This window comes from Bos indicus x Bos taurus, chromosome 10 (genome assembly GCF_003369695.1).
Source record: "Bos indicus x Bos taurus breed Angus x Brahman F1 hybrid chromosome 10, Bos_hybrid_MaternalHap_v2.0, whole genome shotgun sequence".
Lineage (NCBI taxonomy): Eukaryota > Metazoa > Chordata > Mammalia > Artiodactyla > Bovidae > Bos > Bos indicus x Bos taurus.
In genome coordinates, this window is record NC_040085.1 from 60,729,700 (window position 1) to 60,749,039 (window position 19,340).

Sequence of the window (19,340 nt, forward strand, 5' to 3'; positions counted from 1 at the left end):
ACGGTCCTCATCCAATCAACTGAAAGCCTGAACAAGAAGGTAAGTAAACATTTTGCAGCAAATGGGCTTTGGCCTTCATCTGCAGCATCAGCTAGTCCTGGTTCTACAGCAGACTGCCTCTGAACTACAACCATAACGTTTTCCTGAGTCTCCATCCCCCCTAGCATCTCCCATCAGTTTTTGACTTGCCAAGCCTCCACAGTTGTGAGAGCCAATTCTTTAATATCAATCTCTTTATGTACATATCCTATCCCCCCTCCCCGGAGAACCCTAATACAGTCTCTAAGTCAAACTGTGCTACCTTCTTTACTAAAGAATTCTTCTCAATAGCTCTCCTCCCACTGGTTTCCATAACATGAGTCAGGCCTCTGAAAGTTCTGAGTATTTTTGTCAGATCTGCCGGTAATACTGCTCCAGGTGACCTTTTTCCCCACACCAAACTAAATGGGGACTGGAGAATGTAAGAGAGAATAATTGAACACGTTTTTTAAAGATTAGAGCCAATTATTTAGAAAAATTGACAAACCATCTGGAGACTTTTAATCTCCCCTTCATAACATACTATTTCATTCATATTTCATGAACAGGAAGGTTGATCTACATCTTAACCTGTCTATATCCTGGAATGCTAAGGAACATAAAATATCAAACATACAAAGTATATTTATATTCTGGGTTTGGGCAATTTCCACAGTATTTGTAGGACTGCTGCTGCTGCTAAGTCGCTTCAGTCGTGTCCGACCTTGTGCGACCCCATAGACGAGACATACCATAATTATAAAGTCTGTAGGACGTGTTTTCACAAGATGCCTCAGGCCAATGCTCCCCACCATGTCCTTAAAAAATAAGTTTTAAAAAAATTAAGAAAACAAACAAAATTCCGTACTCGGTACCACCTTAGAACTCTGCCAAGAGGAAGCCCCACTTTCCAACATCCCCACTCCACCCTGGGCTGCCTTTAAACGATATCGCTCCGCCCCTTTCCCAGCCCCCTCTACGCTTCCAACCGGCGGGAGGAGAGAGCCCTCCCAGCCAATCAACGTTCAGCACGGCTCTCCTCCCGCGCGTCTTTCAAAGGCCTCCTACGAACCAATGAGCGGTTAGAGGCCGAGCCAGGGCGCCCGGGGGCGGAGTAAGAAACAGGAAGTGGGGGTCCGATTGGTTTTAAGAAGACGCTTCGCCCCACCTCACAGAAGGATGTACCAATGAGCTGAGTAGAGGGGCTGGCTCGGCTCGGGGCGGAGGCTGAGATACCGGTGCTGCCTAAGGGAGGTGGTGGCCGATCTGGACGTGGGGTGGCCCGCAATGAAGCCGGTGAGTGGGGCCGGGGATTGGAGGAACGGAGCCGCAGGAATGGGAGCGGTCCTGAGGCCAGTTCTTGAGCCCGGGGACAGCCCGGGCCTGGCCGCCGCACAACTCTCGCAGTAACTGTCCAGGCTAGGGGAGGCGGTGCTATCCCCGGACCTGCGAGTCTGGCAGAAAGGAACAGGGTAGGTGGCTGGCCAGGGGAAGATGGACATTCGCTACGCGCCAGTTGAGGGCTGTGAGCTGTCGCATACAGGATCTCCTAAGCCTCGCGACAGCCCTGCCAGAAAGGGCTGAGTCCCATTTTAAGAAGGAAACTGAGGCGTAGAGAGCTTGTGTCTCCGTGCATCATTCAGCCTGATACCCCAGTTCCAAAGCATATCCCGGGCTGCCTGGGCCCCCTGAGAACAGTCCTCAACGCTGACGGGGAAAACTTTATGAAAGATGATTAACAAACCCCGCTTGTGGGTGTGTCACGACTGTCACCATGCCACTGGGCCACCAGGCACTGCTTCCCTTTCCCTGGCGTTCAGAATCTCTGGGCCCAAGGAAGCAGAAACGTCCAGCTCTGTTAGGATTTGTAAACCTGGGTGGGAAAGCCTGAGTGAAGGGGTCACACAAATTGAAACTCAAATCACCAAAACTGCCTTAAAGAGAAAGAAAGAAAAAGCAGGCTTAAGGACCAGAAACCCCACCTGACTCACATCACCTACCACAGGGTTGACAACCCCCTGAAGGGTCTCCCTTTGCGTTGACTTGACAATAACAATACAGACAGATCCAGAGCAACTCAAATCCACAGCCTAAATTGACTCTGTAATGTGATCTTGGAGTAACAAACAAGACCATTCTAGAATGTAGCTTCAGAGCTAGAAAAGACATTAAGTGGTTATACTTGCTAATCCCTGTGTTTCCACGTGGAGGGACATCAGCTGTCACTTGTCCCCAGAAGGGAGAGAGTGAATGATCTGATTCCTGTTTGGGAGGAGCTGAACTCAAGGAACTCATTCTTTCCTTCCCTTCTCTTCGCAGAGAGTACTTTCTAGGGTGCTGTCTGCCACAGGGTGGGGGAGGGGAGCTGAATTGTCCATCACTGCCGGTGCCTGAGTGGATAAGTCCAATTCTGAAGTGAAGAATCTACAAGCCCACCTGACCTCAGTGGGCTTAAAGCCCATCCTCCATCTCACCCTCTGTAATAAAACTGGCATATTGATCTCCATGCCTCTCCAGTGTCTCATCCCTCAGTTGGCTCCAACTAGGAAGTAGAAGAAAGGTGTGTTTTTTATTGGTCTTATAACACATCTTCCATGTAGAAATTCTTCTCACACAATTGAGTTTTGACTTCTTAGATTAGCACACAAAGTCTATCTCAATCTCTAGTTCAGTCATTCACGAAGTTAGGGGCAGGCTATTGCATCTATACTTCCCACCCTGCTCCCCAGTCAAACTACTAGGCTGTATGGGGGTTATCTTTAGAGAAATGAGAAAGCTACTTCTTTAGCTTCCTCTCCTCTGCTCTGATGTCACAATTCCTGAATACAGCTAGCCCTCAGTATCCACAGATGCAGAGGACCAACTGTACCATTTTGTTTTTTTGTAAGGGACTTGACCATCAAGGAGAGTTATGACCAACCTAGATAGTATGTTAAAAAGCAGAGACATTACTTTGCCAACAAAGGTCCATCTAGTCAAGGCTATGGTTTTTCCAGTGGTCATGTGTGGATGTGAGAGCTGGACTGTGAAGAAAGCTGAGTACCCAAGAATTGATGCTTTTGAACTGTGGTGTTTGAGAAGACTCTTGAGAGTCCCTTGGACTGCAAGGAGATCCAACCAGTCCATTCTGAAGGAGATCAGCCCTGGGTGTTCATTGAAAGGAATGATGCTAAAGCTGAAACTCCAATACTTTGGCCACCTCATGCAAAGAGTTGACACATTGGAAAAGACTGATGCTGGGAGGGATTGGGGGCAACAGAGGATGAGATGGCTGGATGGCATCACCGACTCGATGGACATGAGTTTGAGTAGACTCTGGGAGTTGGTAATGGACAGGAAGGCCTGGCATGCTGTGATTCATAGGGTTGCAAAGAGTCAGACACAACTGAGCGACTGAACTGAACTGACCATCAGGGGATTTTGGAACCCATGATGTGTGTATGGGTGGGGCGGTGGGGTTGCTCCTGGAACCAACCAGTCCCCACTCGGATGCTGAGAGACTATACTGTACACAAGCACATGTGGTTTTAGTTTTTTGTCTTAATTGCCTTAACTTCTCTATCTGCCTGAAAACCTGCTCTTCCATCAAAATCCAACTAATGGATCTCTCTTATGTGAAGCTTTCTCCAGCTCCCTAAGCAGTCACTACCTTCTCTGCTCTGAAGGTCATAGTTTATGCTTCCATTTTAGCACTTCTAACTTTCTTGAATCTATGTACACATTGTCTCTCCAACTATACTGAAGGCAGGCTATTTAGTTTATGGATCTTTGCATCTCCAGAGCTTGGCAAATCAAAGTGTCCAAGAAGTGTTTGTGAGTGAATGAATAAATATCCTCACTTTATAGTTTTGGAAAACTGAGATCCAGTAGAAACTGACATCACTTGTCTGAGCTTATGCAGTAAGTGGCAGAGTCAAGACCAGACAACAGGCTTCTTGGTTCCCACTGCAACACTCTTTCCACTGCGTAATCCTGTAATTATTAATAGGATGGTAAACAGCAATAGTTTATTATTGATATTACTGATCTCTGATATTCCAGGTTGAATAAATTACAAATATGCCTCAGTGTGTGTTTAAGCAAGGCTGTTTTGCTAAAACTATATGCAAATATTCTTTACAGTTATTTAAAATAATTGATTTCTTTTGAAGCCTAGTTCAATGCAAACAAGTGAGTTTGACTCATCAGATGAAGAGCCTATTGAAGATGAACAGACTCCAATTCAGATATCATGGTATGTTAACATTTCTGAGAGTTAATGAGCTAAAATATTTGATGTATACAACATAATCTTTGTATAATTTAGTCTATATATTGTAAATGATTTTCTTCTGATGATTATATAATTCTTTTTATATCTATGACAGAATAAGATTTTTTGGAAGGGGGGAGGTGGGAGTGGTGGGAGTTCCTTCCTTATTCATTGAGAAAACCATAATAGAAATGAGTTAAGATTGCAATGACCTCCCATTTAGTACCAAAACCTTCTTATTCTTTCATGACAAAGGAATAGTGTGTGAAATATAGAATGAGATATTCTATGTTATCCTTTATTCAAATCCAGAACTACTTGCCACAGTAGTGCATCTACCAGCAGACCCTGTTTAAGATAAAAGCCATATTACCATAGATACAATAACAAGCAAATGTTTTTATAGAAAATCAGCTTCTAAATCTTAGCAGTGACTTACATCAGATTCTCTACAACCAGCAATCAAATGCTTCCTCTTATCCTTGTAAATGTAATAATCTATCAAGAGGGAAAAAGTGTTGGCCCTATAGTTATTTTATTCTGCCATCAAAAGCAATTATTTTTCATTTCCCTTTCTAAACCCCCTTCAGACTCAAAAATTTATCTAATTTTCAAAGTCAGTATTTATATGATGCCCCCTCTTTTCCTCTAAACTCATCTCTTTTGCAGACAAGGTAAGCCTCTGCCTCCTTTGTCCCTGAGTACTGCAAACTGGGAATAGGATTTCTTGGAATTATTTCATTTTAACCAAAATCCATTACGACAAAGAATAGGTGGCCTGTGGTTTTCATTCTATGAAATTGTATCTATTTAAGGAAGTCCTGTACAGAAATCTGGAGATGATATTGTCAAAATGCTCATTTTCAGCTTATTACCTAAGATTAACTAATACAAAATATCTCAGTAACATACTGCAGGGTAACTTAAGTACAGTTTATACTAGCTGTAGGTAATCTTGGCATTACTATCTTTAAGTTAGTTTAAATAAGTTTGCCACTTTTAAGACTTAAATTCAACAAAGCAAATGATAAATCCCTATTTTAAAACTCCTAGTCTTTCCAAGCCTTTTTATGGTGAACACATTGATACTTAACTGTGAATTTTTGTTTTGTGACTGCTATAAAACTTTAAAACACCTCTGTTCAGGGCCCAGCACACATGTTTATGTAAATGTCCATCTATGACTTTAAATTGAACTTGATAAAGTTTTCTTCCTTTCAGGCTACCCCTGTCACGAGTGAATTGTTCTCAGTTTCTTGGTTTATGTGCTCTTCCAGGTAGGTGACACTACTCATCTACTAGAAATAATTTTTGTGTCAACTAGCACATCATTCTCGGTACTGAGGAGTAAGAGAATTTCACAGACTATCAGCATAGGAACTCAGTTCTGGAAACCCTGTTGGTGGGCTACTGGTAAAGGAACATACGTCTATTCTTCAGCCCTCCAACTCCACATTCACAGGTCTACATTTCTGATTTACCTATCTTAAATGTAACATGGGAGTACAACATGAGGCTAAAGACTATAGCCAGGTTCTTGTTACAGAAATCTGAATCCCTGGAATTATATTCCTAAGAAGATAAGAAATTGAAATTCACATTCAAAATGGAGTTGGTGCATATAAATGATCATGTGTAATGATTTTCTACAGTAGCTATATATGTGTTTAAATATACTTGTTATTTATGACCAAAAACTGACTCTTTGACTTGCCTTGTCATTACTTACAGGTTGCAAATTTAAAGATGTTAGAAGAAATATCCAAAAAGATACAGGTAGGTGTAATATGAGAAAACCATCTTAACAGGTTTTTAAAAAATAATACTGAAAATCTCTTTGTCATAAAGAACAAACTGTAGTCTCTTCTGAATTTTCACAAAAATGTTCAGTATTTCATTAAGTTTCAAACTATAGACTTATTCTAATATATGAAGATGTATTTGTGAAGAGCAAAGAGAACTATCATGTACTGAACATAGTGCTGTTTTTCACTAATTGTTGTCATTTGGTACACATAAACTGTTTTTGAGGTTAGAATGTATAAGTTGGAGGGAGAAAAGTAATGTAATAGAAAACTGGAATTGCAATGCCTAGAACTTTAACATACTGTTCTTTGCAGACTTGACTGTATTGGAAATTAAGCCTGAGTTGGGAACCCAGAGGTAGTATTGAAATTGTCTATCCCAGACAGAAAATTTATAGAACCAGGGTATAGGTAGAAAAGATGGAATCGGATCTGATCTCCACATGCCCAAAGATATTCATAGCCTGAAGTTTAATAATCCTACAAATACACAGATAATCTACCCTGATTCGGCATTTATAAATTGCATGATACTAAAAATTTAGATTTTCAAAATATTTTTTTCTGGTTGACCTGGAATATCTCAAGCTTACTTGTCCTACCAATGTCCTTATAATAAATCAAAGCAAAAATGTATATATTGTTTGATTCTGATTACTATAGATTTTATAAATCTCAAAGTTCTTTCCTTGTTATCCTAGAATATCAATTTGCTAATATACTTTCTTTAATTTACCTCCCAAAAAAGACTTAAAAGACTAATAGATTAGTTGACCCTTGCAGTATTTGTAAAGATTTTCTGCTCTAGAGATATCCACCATGGTAGGCAATTTCTATTTGCAGAACAATCATTTATGTCATGAGCAAAATAACATTTAAATCATTGGTTCAAGAAACAATCTTGAACACTTTGGAAAGCCCTATTCATTTGGAAAGGAGTTTCCAGTTTTTTACCAAAACTTTTTTTCTTCCAATGAAATCTTAAATGGAATCCAACATACAAAACAGCTAACAGTGTTTGAAGGGGGGGACCTAGACTCTCCTAGCAGCACTTCCTGTGTCCTTCCTCAGAGTCCTTTCTGGGAAAGTTGAAATCTACTCATCCAACCTAAATAATAGAAATTATTCAATGTGTACAAGAGGCAAATAGGAAATTACCTACTCTCCTAAAAATGGTTAAGTATGTCAACTACATGTTAAACCCTTTTACAAGTACACAAGCATAATAGTATTATCTAGAACAGCTGTCCTTAGAAACATCCTGGGAGCCACAAATAGAAGCCGTATATGTACTTTGACATTTTCTAGGGGCCATGTTAAAAAAGTAAAAACAGGTCAAGTTAACTCATTTCAGTGGGTTTTAAGTATAAAACAAATTATTAATGACATAGGGGGTTTTTTGTACTGTACTTGGTCTTTGAAATCATATATGTAGTTTACATTTACAATACATCTCAAATGGACTAGCCATAATTCAAGTACAGCTTTAGCATTTCATGATAAAAGTACTTTGTACTTAAATAGCTACATGTCCTTGGATTTTGTCAGCGGGGAGAGAAAAAGAGGAATCAGATGAGCCAGAATTATTCATTATGAACCAAACGCTCTGTAGTGAACATTGCCATGAGGAAGCTCCAGTAAATAGAATGACGTGTAGTACTGCTGCTTGGTTCATATCATTACCCTGAAATTCACTAGGTCATATAATTTTCATACAGCTAATGCTTTTATTTCCTTGAAACCCTAGTTCATAAAATTAAATGCATAATTGTGTGGTACAGTGCAAACATAAGAGAGAATACAAGAGCTCAGGCACCATGGCTATGCTGGAGATTTTATATACAATGCTTAGGGTGAAACAAAATAGTTTTAAACACAGCAAACAAGGTTGATTTGGTGAGAAGAAAACAGGGAAAATGTGCTATCATTCCTTCTTATTTTGAAATATTAGACGTTTTAAAATTTAGAGAATTTATTATAAAAATTATTTTTCAAAGCAGCAACATAATTGACATTTCAAAATCCAATAAAAGGTATTTTGACTTATAAAGTCAGATCTCATTTTAATCATGTTTTGGTTCAGATGTTTCTAATTCCTATTTGCACGTAGTTACTTTTTACCCTAGTTTGAAGACAGATCAGCATTGTTTTAGGTTATCAATAAGGACTTCAAAGTTAACAGGTCATCATTTGTTATTTACTTAATTTGTTCAGCTTAAGGGACTTAACTCCATATTTTCCCTCCTGACTTGACTGTATTTAAATGTGTAATGTTTTGTCCATGTGTGTCCTTGTGTATCTCGGTCTATTGGCAGAAGAACTAAAGAGCTATGGTATACAAGACATATTTGTTTTCTGCACCAGAGGGGAACTATCAAAATATAGAGTTCCAAACCTTTTGGATCTCTACCATCAGTATGGAATTATCACTCATCACCATCCAATTCCAGATGGAGGGACTCCTGACATCACCAGCTGCTGTGAAATTATGGAGGAGCTTGAAATTTGCCTTAAAAATAACCGGAAAACCTTAATACAGTACGTTCTCCTTTTCTCCATATAATACGTGAGAAATGTCCCAGTCAAAAATGATTTCTCAAATTACTGCATCCGTATGCACTTATTACCTACCTTATATTTCCTTGCAAAGATTTAAAGGAGGTAACACATGAAAAGTCCTGCACAATGCCTGGCACAGAGCAAGCACTCAGATATTTGCCATGATGATTTTTGAAGAGTAAGGACAATGAATGAGTAGATTGGGAAATTTTTAGACTAGGGTAACAGGCTTTTTTTTTTTCTTTTTCCTTTTGCCTTAGACCTTTACTCATAATTTGGGGACACTATCCTTTTCAAAAAGGTCAGGGTGTCATTCTTGTTACATAACACCACCTTAACTATCAGTCGACCTTTCAGTTACTTTCTTCCAACAGCAAGAAAGTCAATTTTTAAAAACATTAGCAGCAAAGGAATCATCCCTAACCCATGAGCAATCCTAAAAACAGGTCTTGAAAATTTTATTTGATGATATGAATTTGCTACCTGAAAGAAAGAGAAAAGAGACTCGCAATTTTTGTCAGTGGTTGTACATAAGCTACTGGTATCAAAGTTTAAAACAAAATGAATTAAGGGAGAAAAAAGGGAGAGAAGAAAAAAGCTTGGAGAAAGGAAGAGAGTGACGATCAGCAGTAGACAGTAGCACTGCAAAGACTCGAAGTGGTGTCGTGGAAAGTAACGTAGTTACGCCAGAGGTGAGCCCCACAAAGCAGAGGGGAACCAGCTACAGAGAGAAAACCAGTCCTTCTTTGTGATTGCATTTTTTTTTTTCTTTTTTGATATCTTAGTCTGTGTAATCCTTTCTGGAACAACATAGAACATTAAGTAGTGAGATACCTCAAAAGCTCTAAGGTCACTGCTGTGGGCTAGAAAGTATACAAACTACACCAAATAACACAGTCTCAGGGTACCTACTGAAAGAGCAAGCCCAGCCAGCTTCTCTTGCCTTAGATCAAGAGTTCTGGGGCTTCACACCAATAGTTTATGTTTTTAAAAACAAGCCAACCTAGTACAGAGGTCTTTGGGAACACACATCTGTCTATCACCAAACTAAACCCTGATGTAGAGAACTGTAAAGCAGGGGAGAGAGAACTAGAAGTCATTTTATATACTACAGTTTCCAAATTTACTCTATAGAAAAGCATCACCTCTCATCTAGTACTAACTGTAGAAACAAAATTTTAGAATAAATACAGTTATCTATGATAAATTTGCTGATAAGTCTAAGTAAAATAGCATTAGATACATGGAGCTGGTGAAAAAATAATTTACAATTTGGGGACCCATTTTTCAAACAAATTCTGTAATTTTTTTTTTTTCCAAATCTTTGAAAGCTTCTGCCGAAAGATTACTAGAAATCAAACTAGCTCAGTTTAGAGAAGCTTAAAAAAATTCTACTCTAGCAGGTTCCAGCAAACCAAATGCTCTGATGTTTGAACACAAACAAGATGGAAAGGTGAATGGGCAGTCTTGCTTATGTCGAATACTTCAGGCTCCCATAAAATAAAGCATCTGATGACTAGAAATTTTCATTATCCTAGACTTTTCAAAAGTGTCCCTACAGTGACTAATGTTTGTTCAGACAAAGAAGATTTTCTATTCATTCTCCCATCCTTGAGTGCCGACATTGCTAGACAGCTCTAGAGTTTATTCCTCAGAAACAGCATCTGGTAAAATTTTTTTCCTGTTCTGTTTTCTATCTGTGCTGCCTGACTGCTTTCCTGGGACTTTTTTGCTCCTTTATAAATTCAGTGCCTATTGTATTATACCATTTCCTAGGGCTGTTTTAACAGAGCACCACACATTGGGTAGCTTAAAAAACAGAAATTTATTCCCACCCAGGTCTAAAGGCTTGAAGTCCAAAATCAAGGTGCCAGCAGAACGATGCTCCCTCTGAGACCCTGGGTAGATTCCTTCCTGTCTTGTTCCTATCTTCTGGTAGTGGCTGGCAATCCTTGGCATACTTTGGCTTGTAATTGCATCACTCCACTCCCTGCCTCTCTCATCACATGACAGAGTGTCTGTGTTTTCATATGGAGTTTCCTCTTAGAAGGACGCCACTCATAGTGGATTGGGGTTCCTTGGTGACTCAGACAGTAAAGAATCCACCTGCAATACAGGACACCCAGGTTCAATCGTTGGGTCAGAAAGATCCCCTGGAGAAGGGAACGGCAACCCACTCCAGTATTCTTGCCTGGAGAATTCCAAAGACAGAAAAGCCTGCCAGGCTACAGACCATGGGGTTGCAAAAAGTCAGACACGACTGAGCAACTAACCAAATTTACAAATAAGGTCACATTCATTGTACCAGAGATTAGGTACATATCTTTTCAGGGACACACTTCAACCCAGTGTATGAAGCATTGTATATGAAATATTATGAATACAAAGCATACACTCTGAGATGCAGTTTCACCCTCAAAGAAACCACAGCTGACGCTATCACACAAGTGTAGTAACACTCAAACAGATGTATGCATGGCAGTACACAAAATGGCAGCGCTTTCTGTGGGGGGACAGAGGCACTTCAGAAGTTGAAATTTGAGCTAGATTTTTAAGGATAAGTAGGAAGCAACCAAACAGAGGAGGAAAGATAAAGGCAGCAAGAGTTATAAGTGGTACCTTTTAATCCTACAGAAAGCCACTGAAATAGACTCTTTCTGTCTTTATACAGTAGAGCCTCATCTCTGAAACAGGCCTATAGCCAGGACACTGTAGAAAGCAAGTTCATCAGCTACCCAGGGGTCAGTACCTGTTTGATCCCATCTCCTCCTGTCACAGGACACACATCCACAGTTCTGTCAATGTATACACCACTGTGACTGATGGACTTGATGAGTTGTCAGCACCTAAATGGAATCAGTACACTCTCTTAGAAAAGTCAGGAAGTCTAATACACTTTTTTAGGATCTTTGAAACTGATTAAAGTGAATGTTTTCACTGCTTTAAGAATTGATCCTCATTTTCCTAGAAAATCCAGTTACATAGAATTGCTCATTTCTTCACAATGCTACATAACAGCAGCTAATGTTCATTTCTTTCTTACTCTGTGCCAAGCTCTGTTGTAAGCTTTACAAATGTTACCCATTCAATCCTCACTATGACATAGATACTGTTGCTGTCCCCATCTTATAGGTGAAAAGCCTGAGGCCAGAGAGGTTAAATAACTGAGGCTGACACATCTAATAAGTGAGAGTCATGATTCTCAGCCCCAGGCCATGGGGCTCCGGAGCCCAAGCTCTAAACCTACAGGAGGCACAACCTCTGTACTCTTATTACATGACTGAAGAGTTATTTATATGGATTTGTCTCCATATAAACAAAACTACTAAGGTTTTGTTTAGAGAAAAATAGAGGCAGGTGGTAAAACTACTCTGATTTCTATCAATTTAGTAACATGTTACACTCCTCAGATGTTGAAAGTGAAGGTGGCTCACGACTCTGTGACCCCATGGAATTATCTAGGCCAGAATACTGGAGCGGATAGCTGTTCCCTTCTCCAGGTGATCTTCTCAACCCAGGGATCGAACCCAGGTCTTCCACATTGCAGGCAGATTCTTTACCAGCTGAACTACCAGATGTTGCAAGAGGTCAATAAAAAGGTTTTGCTTTCCTTGGCCCTTTGAGGTATACAGAATACCTCCCAGCAAATACATAAGCATACTTTGCTCTTGACTGATTCATTCAAAGATACTTATTAATCTCCATGGGTACAAGGCACTGTGCTAGGCATTAGACTAGAAATAGAAGGCAGAAAGAGCAAGTCTCTGGTTATGATTGTTGGGATGGAATAAAAATGTACAAACTTCAAAACTGTATTTCCCTTTCAGCTGTTATGGAGGACTTGGGAGATCTTGTCTTGGTAAGAAATATATTTCCATTATTCAGTTTTTGTTTTTTACCTCAAAGTAGGAAAACTTATTTTTCTGGGCCATATGCTCACTTTGTATGAAAATCAGACAAAACATAATATATGTCTACTAAGACCCAAAGGATTATTTAAGGCCCTACATTTAGTGTTCCTTAGAAATCTTGGGTGAGAGTGGAGTGGGAGGTGTTTTCAGCATTGTTTTAGAGGATTCTGGAAAACAATTTTTGTGTCTTAGCACCTGCCTTCTTGTGTTTTACTTTCTAATATCTTCCCTATGCAGGTATTATGATACAGTAACTTCTAAATATCCATGGGTAACATAAGCATAGAAACCTTAGTTACATGGTAACTTTAAACTTTTCAAAAGTATGTTGGAAAAATAGCTAATGAAGTAACACAGTGGGAGTAACAATTATTCCTTTTAGTGTTGGACAGTATCAAAATTACAAACTTTTGTGTAAAGATACTATCAGGATGAAAAGACAACCCACAGAATGGGAGAAAACATTTGCAAACCATGTATCTGATAAGGGACTTACCTAGAGTACATAAAGAACTCTTACAACTCAATAAAAAGACAGACAACCCAGTTAAAAACTGGGCAAAGGATATGAGCAGACATTTCTCCAAACAAAATACACAAATCACTAATTAGCACACAGAAAAATGCTCAACATCTTAGTTATCGGAGAAATGCAAATCAAAACCACAATGAGATACCACCTAACACCCATTAGAATGGCTATTATCCAAAAAATGGAAAGCAAGAGTTGGCAAGGGTGTAGAACAACTGCAAACTTACTACTCTGCTGCTTGGAATGAAAAATGGTGCAGCTGCTTTGGAAAATAGCCAGGCAGTCCCTTCTCCTCCTTACCCATCGTCCAACCCAGCAATTTCACTCCTAAGTATATATCCAAAAGAAATGAAAACATGTTCATACAAAACTTATGAACATTTATAGCCATATTATTTATGACAGCCAAAAAATGGAAAAGCTTAAATGTCCACATCAACTGACAAATGGATAAACAAAATGTATAGCCATACAGTGGAATATTATTCAGCTATAAAAAAGGAATGAAGTACATGCCACCAAATGTAAATATCTTGAACACATAATGCTAAGTGAAAGAAGTCAGTCACTAAAGACAACATATGATTCCCTTTATTTGAAATGTCTAGAATAGGCAAATCCATAAAGACAGAAAGTAGATTAAATGTTGCTTAGGGGAGGGGTGACAGGATGATGAGTGATGGGGGATGATAACAAAAGGGTACAGGGTTTCTTCCTGAGGTAATGAAAATATTCTGAAACTGTGGCAATGGCTGCACTAAAATCCACTAAATTATACACTTTCGATGAATGAATTGTGAGATATGAATTTTAATCAAAGTTTTAATAAAAAAGAATGAAGCCAGTGTTAAATTTTAATTCAACTGCAGTCATTTAAAATCATAATTTAACTATCAAAAACACACACTAAAAAGTCTTAGTCTTAGTTCATTTCAAACAATTACAGCAAACTCAGTCTTCTGCACAACAGAAGTCTAAACTAAATATGAACTGTTGCACCCCATCGTCAGTTTATAATATATGTAATATACGCTTTTTCTCTCATGTTCTGTTAGTAGCTGCTTGTCTCCTCCTATACCTGTCGGACACAGTATCACCACAGCAAGCCATCGACAGCCTGAGGGACCTGAGAGGATCTGGAGCGATACAGACCATAAAAGTAAGAAGGGTGACTGTTCTCATGAGGCTGCGGTTAGCGATGAACTGTCACAGTGCAACACGTCCTCAAAGGGGCCATGAAAATCCAAAGCATCCTGTTATCCATGTATCACCTGTTTATATTTTGACTTTTTAAATTTACATTTAAATAAGTTCAGCTTTTCCAAACAAAATAATGAAAAATTGTGAACTTTCCAGTTTATTCTTCCAGGATCCATTCCTTTTCAGTTTTGCCCATTCAGTTCTGGGAATGAATTCTGTCACCTGGAAAAATGAGGCAATTTTTACTATAAAATTGGTAGTTTCCTGGGTAGACTTTTGACCTAAAAGTAGCTCATGAAGATCCTCTTATGGTATCATTAAACATTTAACAAACACAGATGAATGACTAATAGAAAAAAAAAAAGTAAGGTCATTCTAGTTATCCTTTGCTGTGACTAACCAAAGTGACATCTTTCCATTTACTTTCTCTTTAAAACCAAAAACACTGAGTAGCAGTGCCCCAAGGATATTACTGATTTGTAGATCTGTCATGCCAACAGAAAAATACACCCAACTGAATGCAGAGTTCCAGAAAATAGCAAGGAGAGATAAGAAAGCCTTCTTAAGTAACCATGAAAAGAAACAGCGGAAAACAATAGAATGGGAAGACTAGAGATCTCTTTTAAGAAAAATTGGAGTTACCAAGGGAACATTTCATTCAAAGATGGGCACAATAAAGGACAGAAACGGTATGGACCTAACAGAAGCAGAAGATATTAAGAAGAGGTGGCAAGAATACACAGAAGAACTATACAAAAAAGATATTAATGACCCAGATAACCACAATGGTGTGCTCACCTAGAGCCAGACATCCTGGAGCGTGAAGTCAAGTGGATCTTAGGAAGCATTACTACAAACAAAACTAGTGGAGGTAATGGAATCCCAGCTGAGCTTTAAAAGGTGATGCTGTTAAACTGCTATACTCATTATGCCAGCAAATTTGGAAAACTCAGCAGTGGCCACAGGACTGGAAAAGGTCAGTTTTCATTTCAGTCCCAAAGAAAAGCAACGCCAAAGAATGTTCAAATTACCATACAATTACACTCATCTCACATGCCAGCAAGATTTTGCTCAAAACCCTTCAAGCTAGGCTTCAGCAGTATGTGAACCCAGAACCTCCAGATGTACAAGCTGGATTAGGAAAGGCAGAGGAACCAGAGATCAAATCTCCAACATACACTGCATCATAGAAAAAGCAAGGGAATTAAAAAAAAAAAAAAAATCTACTTCTGCTTCACTGACTATGCTAAAGCCTTTGACTGTGGATCACAAGCAGCTGTGGAAAATTCTTAAAGAGATGGGAATACCAGGCCACCTTACCTTCCTCCCGAGAAACCTGTATGCTGAAAAGAAGCAAGTTAGAACTGGACATGGAACAACAGACTGGTTCCAAATTGGGAAAGGAGTACATCAAGGCTGTATATTGTCACCCTGCTTATTTATGCAGAGTACATCATGCAAAATGCTGGTGAATAACAAACTGGAATCAAGATTGCCAGGAGAAATATTAGCAACTTCAGATACGCAGGTTATACCACTTTAATGGCAGAAAGTGAAGAGAAACTATAAAGAGTCTCTTGATGAAGGTGTAAGAGAGCCTATCACTTCTTGGCAAATAGATGGGGGAAATGTGGAAACAGTGTCAGATTTCATTTTCTTGGGCTCCAAAATCAATGCAGACGGTGACTGCAGTCACTAAATTAAAAGATGCTTGCTCTTTGGAAGAATAGCTATGTCAAACCTAGACACGGCTTTTTAAAACTTTGGAAAACTCAGCAGTGACAGAGTTTTAAAAAGCAGAGACATCACTTTGCTGACAAAGGTCTGTATAGTCAAAGCGATGGTTTTTCCAATAGTCAGGAATGGATGTGAGAGTTGGACCATAAAGAAGGCCGAGTGCCAAAGAATTAACACTTTCAAACTGTGGTGCTGGAGAAGACTCTTGAGAGTCCCTTGGACCAGTCAATCCTAAAGGAAATCAACCCTGAATATTCATTGGAAGGGGTGATGCTGAAGCCGAAGCTCCAATACTTCAGCCACCTGATGAGAAGAGCTGGCTCACTGGAAAAGACTAATGCTGGGAAAAATTGAGGGCAAGGGAAAGGGGGTCACAGAGGATGAGATGGTTGGATGGCATCACTGATTCAATGGACATGAGTTTGAGGAAACTCAGGGAGATAGTTATGGACAGAGAAGCATGGCATGCAGCAGCTCATGGGGTTGCAAAGAGTTGGACACGACTTAGTGACAGAACAACAATGCTAACTTGCCTTCCTTTCCCAGTTACCTGGTCTCAGCTTTAGGACTAAGTCAGAGGAGCAGGTTCTGAAAACAGAAGCTCCCTCTTGTTACCTGTCAAAATCAAATGATGCTTCAAATTTAAGATATTCCCAAGTGTCTCTTTGACAAGAACAAATTACATGGACAAACATAATGTATATGTGTGTGTATATGAGTGTTTTGCATCTTTAATCTTAACCCTACATTAATATGGGCTATTTATCACCTCAGCATTCTGGGGCAAACATGGTTTTTCCAGCTCTATGCTGATATAAGTTAAGTTAGCAGTATGCAAGCCCAACTTCTCAATAGTAATACAAAATGAGATTTGGGGCAGGGAAAGAATATCCTCTGGGCAGCTGTTAAAACTCCAAATGAATTAATTAAAGAATCTATTTTGCTTATCTGTTAAGATTAGTAATTTTATTTCAGTATTTTCTATTATGAAAATTGTTCCAAAATGATTTTATCATCACAAAAAGCAGACAACTAAGGCTTCTGTAAACCAATAAATAGATTTTTCTTGAATGTACTGTTAATTGCTGCAGACAGTGCCCTTCCCTGTGGACTTACTCCCCAGGAGAAAATGCATTAGAAATAGAATACCAGACCTGGTTTCCATCCCTGGGTTGGGAAGATCCCCTGAAGGGAACAGCTTCCCACTCCAGTATTCTGGCCTAAAGAATTCCACGGGGTTGCAAAGAGTCGGACACAACTGATAGACTTTCCCTTTCACTTCATGTGTTTAATCTTGTTTGCTCCTGCCAGTAAAGGGAAAAATGATTTTACAGACGTAAAATGCTCATCTGTATTTCATGATAGCTGCTATTTTTTCGAGATTTTTAAAGCAAGTTTTTCACACTGTATATAGCTTTTGTTGTTGTTTAGTCACTAAGTCATGCCCAACTCTTTGCAACCCCATGGACTGTCACCCTCCAGGCTGCTCTGGCCATGGGATTTCCCAGGCAAGAAAACTGGAGTGGGTTGCCATGCCCTCCTCCAGGGGATCTTCCTGACCTAGAGATCGACCTCGGGTCTTCTGCATTGTAGGTGGATTCTTTACCACTGGGCCATGAAGGAAGCCCTGTACGTAGCTTCACTGGAAGATAAAACTTCCCCAAGATGTAAATACCTCCTTACCCAAAAGGATGTAGAATCATTTTTACCAAGTATTATTTTGATTCCTGATTCCAACTAGTATCATGACTACTCTGGCAATTAGCTTTCTACAATGTATTTCAGTGTATCTTTACTTTTTTCAGCAATATAATTATCTTCATGAGTTCCGGGACAAGCTAGCTGCACACCTTTCATCAAGAAATTCACTATCAAGATCTGTATCTAGATAAAAGAACTTCAAATTGCATATATATATGACCATGTCTGAAATTTGAGTTCTCTAATAGCATTTGTATTGAAACTACTAGTGTTATCAAACTGAATGTAATGAATGTAAATGTACATGTGCAGATATTCCTAAAGATTTTACTGACAAATTTCATTGTGTCTCTTTCATATCTTATAGGAGATAGAAAAACTGTTAAAAAAAAAACTGTTAAAAACTTAAAAAAAATACACCAGCTGTTCTGCTGTATTTTACCTAGAGGTAATGCTGAAAAACAGCATATGGGAAAATATATTTTTATTTTTTTACCACATTCTTACCTCATATTATTATTGGTAACTGCTGGGTGGCATATGACATAGTAACACCTATGAAAATTGCTACAAGCACCCAGGCTAAAATTATTTAAATAACTCTTACCCTCTATTCCTCTGAAAATTTCTCCCATTGTTTTCTCTACTTCACAGATATATAGAATTGTGAATTTGTCACCTCCCTCCCAATGCCAGATCATCCCCAATCCCCAACAAGTGTTTATCCAGCAGTTGCTGGAATTTTCCAAGATGAGGAATTCATTGGTTCAGACAGCTGCTATTTTTTACAGCATTGTTTTTTTAACCCTAGGAACTGCAATGGAATGAATTTAATACCTCTTTCACATTTATTTTATAAAGCACTTACCTAAAGTTTAAGTCTCCAGTTTTCTCACTCCTTCACTTCACTCTCTGTTACCTGTGTCTTTGTCTTTAAATTTCACGCTGAGCTACCGAAAGCAAGCATCTGCAGACAAGGATCATACCTTGAGTCAAAGTCACCTGTTTTAAGAGACGTCAGCAGTTTCAGTGCTGCAGAATCCCACGGCTCCCTTGGCTACTGGTAGTCAAGAAGGTGACCAACAGAGGAGGCACTTCCAGACAAGCAAAGCGTATTTCACCACATCAACCCTAATCTGTAAATAGTCGTATAATTACCAAAAGTCTTACTGTCTCTCACTCTTCTTGCCCTGATGAGCTACTAATCTCATTAAAGAATACTTTAAAACATTTACTAGCACTGTTTGGGAACTTCAGACCAGAGGCTCAGAATGTACCATAATATAAAAATCAACGTTTTAAAACTTTAGAACTTAAGGTTTTCGTTCTAAGACTCTTAAGGAAGACGGGAGAATCACATATCCTTAAGGATTTCCGACCGAAGATAGTAAATGCCAAAAGTTATAACAAGGAAGTTATTTAAGTACCGGCTGCAGTAATAGATTGAGCTTTCTCATGATTTTGTTGTTATAACCAAGTACCATTTAAAATCACTACATTAAGCTTTAAACAGTCACTGAAATTGACATTACCAAATCTTATTATCAGCTTTCTCCCAATATATAGGTTACTTATAAATATCTAAAAATAGCAGAAAAAAATATTAGCATGGACTAATCAAATCC

At 39.0% G+C, this 19,340-nt stretch overlaps 1 protein-coding gene across 10 annotated transcripts; it reads left to right on the plus strand.

The window, feature by feature from the left end:
• The first annotated feature begins 1,194 nt into the window (after positions 1 to 1,194).
• CDKN3 (cyclin dependent kinase inhibitor 3) lies at positions 1,195 to 18,949 on the plus strand. 10 transcript variants are annotated; one of them, XM_027554146.1, is made up of 8 exons: positions 1,195 to 1,314; positions 4,170 to 4,252; positions 5,492 to 5,547; positions 6,002 to 6,046; positions 8,391 to 8,613; positions 12,462 to 12,493; positions 14,133 to 14,236; positions 17,820 to 18,949. In XM_027554146.1, the coding sequence occupies exons 1-8, from the start codon at positions 1,306 to 1,308 to the stop codon at positions 17,904 to 17,906; spliced, it is 639 nt and encodes a 212-aa protein (XP_027409947.1). In that variant the 5' UTR covers positions 1,195 to 1,305; the 3' UTR covers positions 17,907 to 18,949. The 10 variants fall into 10 exon arrangements, with proteins under 10 accessions (XP_027409947.1, XP_027409949.1, XP_027409950.1 ...); XM_027554149.1 differs by lacking the exon at positions 17,820 to 18,949 and adding an exon at positions 14,731 to 14,857 and having other exon boundaries at positions 1,198 to 1,314; XM_027554150.1 differs by lacking the exon at positions 17,820 to 18,949 and adding an exon at positions 14,778 to 14,808 and having other exon boundaries at positions 1,198 to 1,314.
• Positions 18,950 to 19,340: the final 391 nt, after the last annotated feature.